Here is a 6,268-nt window from a genome sequence, read left to right as displayed (position 1 = left end):
AATTATAGCCACTTTAAATATGTTTATAGCTATCAGATCTAGAACAATCTGATGAGATAAGGACTGATGCTGGAGATGTCACAGCAACATGCTTTACCTTTGGCCTGGATCTTCTCACAGTTGGGAGAGATGATGACACACTTAATTTTATGCAGCTTCATGTGCTTGGTGACCTCTCTGAGACCCATGACCAGGCGGCGTTTGGATTTGGCCTTGGTAGGATCTTTCTGGTAGACCCGCTCCTGGAAGCGAACCAGTTCCTGCAACAGCAGAGTCACGCTCTCGTCGATCTCCTTGCTCAGCACTTGATTACAGTACCTGCAGAAGGAAAAAACATGAGGGCAGAGAAGAAATAATGGAGGTTAGATTGTCCCTTTTAGGTGGCAACCAAAATAACAGCCACATTAATGTTAACTAGCGCAAATAATGCTGCAATATATTAATTAAAGGCTTTAGAATGATTTGTTTATTAATTGATTAGTCAACTGACAAAAAAAAAAAAAAAAAGAATCACACAACTTTGCTAATTGATTAATAATGAATATAATTTTAAAGCTAAAATGGTAAACATTCTCTGGGTGTAGCCTCTAAATTGTGATGATCTGATTTTTTTCTTTGTCTTTTGCAATAGTTAATTGAATAGCTTAGAATAGGTTTTGGGGTGTCTGTCTAACAAAAAAAGCAATATGATGATTCAAAAAATTGACATTTCACAGACCAAACAATTAACTGAAAAATAACCTTCAGACAAGTATATGTTGAAAATAATTGTTTGTAGAAGCCCTAAAGGCTTTATTCTTTGTCATGACAACTTTGTTGTGACTGCTTGTTGGCTGTTATGCATTGTTGCTATCTGAGCCTTTTTCTGAATCAGAATAAGCCTTGCAGTCTTTAATGCATACTCCCAGTAGCGTTGTGGTTTGATGAAATATCTATCGGAAGGTCGACGTAGTGTGGCCTGAGGAACAAGTGTCCCGGAGGTCAGAGCTGAGAGGAGGAGCTTGGCTCCAGAGGCCTTTGGATGCTTTAAATGCAAAAATCTGTTAGAAAAGGGTGGGCTGGGACAATAGGCCTACAGCAGGAGGACACAGAGGGACAAAGCTGTGTTTGTGACCACTGGCATACATTTTTGCTGAGAAGGGACAATGTTCTAGGCATCTGTGCCATACTCTACAATTCTTTATTGTACAGACCCGCCCTTAAAAACACCCCATAACTTCCAGAGTACATTTCTCACAGCCTAGGCTCTGTGATTTTTGAGTGGGACAAGTATTTGCTTTGCGACCCATTTTTGATTACCACGTTGTGCATTTGGGATATTCCAATGCCGGGGGTTCCTACAAAAGGTCTGCCCCGTTCTAACATTCTGTGGGGTAAGAGTGTGCACTTACTCTCTGAAACGTCGGCTGTGGATCTTGGTGATGGCGTTTGAGGCCATGGGGCTCCCAATGCCAGAGCTGGCAGGGGAACCTTGGGATACTGGGGTGATGCTATATGGAGAGTTCTGACTGGCCGGGGAAAGGGAGGCATCACTGGGTACGCTCAAACCGTTGTCTGTGGTACACACAGCAGACCAGAAATAACAATTAGAAAATGTATCATGGATTTAAAGAATGGGTACAAATGAATTGTTTTCACGTCTAAATAACGAATTACCCTCACCTTCTTGGGAGGCAGGCTCTCGTGGAAGATCATCAGTAAAATGTAAACACTCCTCCCCATGCTCCTCCTGGCCTGAAGACTCTTGTTCTATACTCGTCTTTCCTTTCTTCCCTTCACGTTCCTTCAAGATAATCTACAGAAAGACAGAACAAATACAGAAAATCAAGGAGAAAGCCACTTAAAAGATTTGCAGGTTTAAAGATCTCCATTCCTTTTACCAATTTGTATGCAGGCTAAATAAAATCTTTGTCCCATGTCTCCTAAATAATTAACTTCAACTTAAATCATTAACCTTCTTAAGGGCTGTTGGCCGTTTCACTTTGGGGATCTCTCTCTCCTTCCCTCTCTTGATACGTGGTGCAGTGGAATCCAGGGAATTATGTGGGGCTGAATATGGCTGCTGGTGACCCTTCAACATCGACGGCACGCTGGTTGAGCCTGAACCATGGAATGGAGTAGTTGTTCCAACTGGAGAGAAAGACAGCAAAGTTAGTATATGTTTGTGTATGTGCACAGTTAGGTACATAATGTTTGGTTTGTGTTGGGACTCTCAGGTTTTGATTCAACTTAATGGTAATGGTCTGGCCACTCTAAAACACTGCAAAACTACACAATAGGGCATTGGTAAAGTCCTAAATTCGAAGTAAGAACACTCAATTTGCAAAGAACACTGGCAACAAGTAGACAATCACTAACACTGCAGGGCTGTTGTAATGTAAGGTGTTTTTTTGTTGTTGTTTTTTTTTCTATACCACTTGTTTGATAGAGTTAATGAATACCTGTGAAAGACAGTGGCTTGGTATTAGTGAGCTGTCTGGCCTTCATAGCCTGCTGTTGTTTCTCCAAGGCTGCCAGCATATCTCCAAGGTCCAGCTCAACAGAGGTTTTACTCTTCTTCCCGGCTGCTTTGGTGAATGCCTCCTACCGGGCGGAGAGAGAAAAGGCAGAACAAGGTCATACTAAAGTACCAGTCAAATACAATAGATACATACAATAAGATCAGAATGGTACTCATGACCAGGCAGTGGTGAGGAATTTATGAAAGGAACACATCAACAAGCCATAACATTCAAACTGTTCAGTGTGAAATGACCAGCAGACATAGTGCAGGTTTATACCTGTAATTTCTTTTGTTCCATGCTGATTTCAGAGTACTCCTGTGCAGTGGCCAAGGCAGCAGCCAGAGCCTTCTTCCTCTGACTCTTGGCCCTCTTGGGAACAGAGGTCGTAATGGGGATGGGTGTTTGCACAATGTTGATAGGAGAGTTCTCTGGTAGATTATCCAGCTGTGATACATGTAGAGACACAAATAAGTATTTAGTAGGGGGGTGATTACCTGATACAAGAGTTAGAGATTGGACTGCATAGATAAATTATACACAATACATTAAATACATAAATCATTACAGCTGTCAAAACACAATCTTTCCAAATATTTCTCTGCCCTTCTGTACCTCTAGTCTGAGTATGAGAGGTGGTGCATCTAATATGTGCTTCTCCTGCTGGCTCACAATGTTTCCCAATGACATACCAACTTTAAACATCCATAACATTCACACACTGAATTGAATGTAGGTATCAGCACGTACAAAAATCTGCCTGATATTCACATTGCATTTGCAGTCTTCAAAACGTGCCGTGGTATACAATACACGTTCCCATACAATATGCTGGGAACAAGCATACACACCTTGCAACTAATTTAAGAAGATGGTATGCATGCTGACAGTAGAGTTACAGAGAGGATTAGTCAACACAAGACAAGTAATACAGCTAATGCTACTTCTCATAGCTTAAGGCAAAAATGTTACTGAAGCTATGTGAGGTTTTATTTGCACCCATACAGTGTTATTAAAAAAACATTTAGAGGGATGAAACTGATCTGGGTACTGTCAGCAGCATTTTAGTGAAAAATTCAATCCGTTTAGTGATGTGAAAGTGTTTACTGCTGTTAATGTATTAGATTATAATTATCTGGGAGATTTCTGTTAGTATTTGAAATAAAAATTCCAGAAATTACTATGTTTTTAGCAATTAGTCACACTTATTATCCAATTGAATCAGCTTTAAATTACAGTGTATTGCATCGTTGCAAATTTATATTCATAATTTTTGTATAAGATGGTGAACTGTGTATCTAGATACATATCAAATTATCTGAGAAAGAGAGATACACACCCCTAGTATTTAGTTAAGTCCTGCACATGATATAGTGAGCATTCAAATACTTTTGAATGCTAGCGAATGAATGAAGTGCCTTCGCTTACCAGGTTTTTAGGCAGTTTAGGTTGCGTGTGTGTCTGGGCTGGAGCAGATTCTGGTTTGGTGCTGCGTTGGGCAGCCCCTCCAGTAGCCAGATCCGGGAACTCATCTTCATCCTGACAAACATGTTGAAAATATGTCAGCACAACAAATAAACTCTGCCTAAAATTAAGTGTGTGTGATGGTGACAATGTTGCATTGAGAATTTATTACAATGAAATTCCCACAAAACCTTCTCTCACCTCAAAGTAGAGGGGCTCTGGGGTGAGCTCAGTGCCAGTGACCACTGCTGCCTGTAGCCTTTGTTCTGTCTGGTTGGGCGGCACACGTCCTGGATAGCCACTGTGGAAATCCTGAAAGGCAGAGAGACACACAGAGAATACAGGAGTCAAACAGGTTAGTGCTGGTATTTGTAAGTGTGCAGAAAAACACAGTACTGTAAGCTATTGTATTTTTGTGCACGTACTGTTAAGTGAAGGAAACAAGGTGTGAAAAAAGGCTAGACGGAACATACCAAAGCTTGTAGACAGCACAAGTTGTTCTGCGTCACAATTTTTGGTGATATTCTAGTTTGTTTCACATATACACCCCTGTAAATGGCTCTTTAGTTTGTTTATTTACTATGTGTGACAGACTCTACTGATGTGCGTTATGTGAAAGATGTTGTTCGGAATAGACAATGAGTTTTCACAGTGCTCTGCTCAATTTTAGGAGTGCAACTGGATGTCCACACCACATAAAAGGTTTAACACTTTTGAGGAATTCTACTTTTGAATGCCACCAAAAATCAACAGTATGCTAATGTTTCATGTGATTGTAATACTACATATATGTTAAATGTGTGTTATCAAATAGCAATTACATGAATAAGCATCCTTAATATTGCACATCACTCAAGATAAGAAAATGTTGACACCAACTGTCTTTACTCCTGGGCTTTCCTGGCTATTCATTCTGTTGATATCACTGTCTTCAGTTGTTACTACTATTACTACTGCTGCTGCTTATTTGTTTTATAAGTGCATGTGGGCTCTGTTCTCGACAGAATGGAGATTTACCAACATTGATCCCTCCTCATCTGCTGCTCAGTAAGCTTTGCTGCGACTTAGAGGCCAAAGCCTCTACGTCAAAAGTAATTGCCTTTTACTTATTCGCATTACTTAATACCAGAGTTGTTTGCCTGACAAACAGCAGCCTTTTTACTTTAGTGTATGCTGCAGTGAGATCTACTGTACCTGGGAGAAGTTTCTCTGTTCAGGATTCTTCCTCTGGTCTGCTCTGTGAAACTGGCCATTCCTGTCCCCCCAGGACTTCTGGGTAGCCTGTGAGGCTACATTTACCCAGGTACCTGCTAGAGAACAAGAACAATTTACAGTAAATCTCCATTCATTTGTAATATGTTATATGAATGATGCATAAGAAATATCGCCATATAAAAGCATGCTGTGAAGATGTGAATCAGACTTACCTGTCATTACACCAGCTTCTACTCCCTATATAGCACAGGAAATGTGGAAAGGGTAGAGAAGAAAAGTTGAGCTATCCATGTTAAATATGCTAATGAGTGTGATTCAAACTGTACTCAACCAATGCAATGAACGTATATGCTTTTGTGTGATATCCACTTTCAGCCTGCAATTTAGTTTTTTAAATTCAGATACAGTTACTGACAATTTTCAGTTGTCATTTCCTACCTACCTCCAAACAATGAAAATACTTTATGCATGGCAGTAAACGCTTCATTTCTTCAGCTTGTAGACTTGATATGCAGTTGTTGCAGAATGCAAAATGCATGTAATGGTTTTGCAAAGTTAAAGAACGTTAATATTTCTGGGACTTTTTCTCACAAATTCATCTGATTAGTTGGCTGTTACTCCTGTATTAATAATACATAATCAGCTCAACCAAATAAATTGTCAAGATCAAATAAGTCCTATCTTATCCTTAATGATCAATAACATGGTACCCTATTCAATTTATTTAAGTAACTTTTTTGGAGAGGTATTAAGCTTTGAGTAGGCAAAGAAGGTTCAACTTACGTAACTTACTATTACTTAAAGGTCCAGTATGTAAGATTTAAGGGGATCCATTAGCAGAATTGTGTTTTGGTTACCTAAGAATGAGGAGTTTGTATCTACGGAGGGAGCGGAAATTCCGCCATGTTGAACTGCAATGTTTCTAAGAGCAAAAAAAATGAACTTCCTACTTGCTGACTTTCTATCTGCATAGCTATCTTTATGTTATGTTTCCCATGTGTACTATGAGTTTTTCTAGACAGCGCCAAACATATCAGGAATTAAGGAAGTATTGTTCAATTTACCAATTGTGATGTAAAACCCAAACC

The 6,268-nt window shown here is 39.7% G+C and overlaps 1 protein-coding gene across 2 annotated transcripts in view; it reads right to left on the bottom strand.

Moving 5' to 3' along the window:
* secisbp2l (SECIS binding protein 2-like) overlaps positions 1–6,268 on the bottom strand; it is an 18,007-nt gene that overhangs the window by 4,168 nt on the left and 7,571 nt on the right. Inside the window, exons 6-15 of one of the 2 annotated variants that reach the window (XM_035682299.1) lie at positions 5,393–5,417; positions 5,160–5,275; positions 4,167–4,277; positions 3,930–4,040; positions 2,781–2,948; positions 2,442–2,583; positions 1,955–2,130; positions 1,663–1,795; positions 1,392–1,554; positions 98–318 (exon numbers count right to left, since the gene is read on the bottom strand). In XM_035682299.1, the coding sequence (XP_035538192.1) occupies positions 98–318; positions 1,392–1,554; positions 1,663–1,795; positions 1,955–2,130; positions 2,442–2,583; positions 2,781–2,948; positions 3,930–4,040; positions 4,167–4,277; positions 5,160–5,275; positions 5,393–5,417 (1,366 nt within the window). The remainder of the gene's footprint in view (positions 1–97; positions 319–1,391; positions 1,555–1,662; positions 1,796–1,954; positions 2,131–2,441; positions 2,584–2,780; positions 2,949–3,929; positions 4,041–4,166; positions 4,278–5,159; positions 5,276–5,392; positions 5,418–6,268) is intronic. The other variant, XM_035682300.1, reaches the window with a different exon arrangement.

The sequence above is a fragment of the Morone saxatilis genome, unplaced genomic scaffold, assembly GCF_004916995.1.
Source record: "Morone saxatilis isolate NCDOM2014 unplaced genomic scaffold, NCSU_SB_2.0 Contig11, whole genome shotgun sequence".
NCBI lineage: Eukaryota > Metazoa > Chordata > Actinopteri > Moronidae > Morone > Morone saxatilis.
Note: the sequence above shows the minus strand (reverse complement) of the source record. Positions and strands in the feature narration are given on the sequence as shown.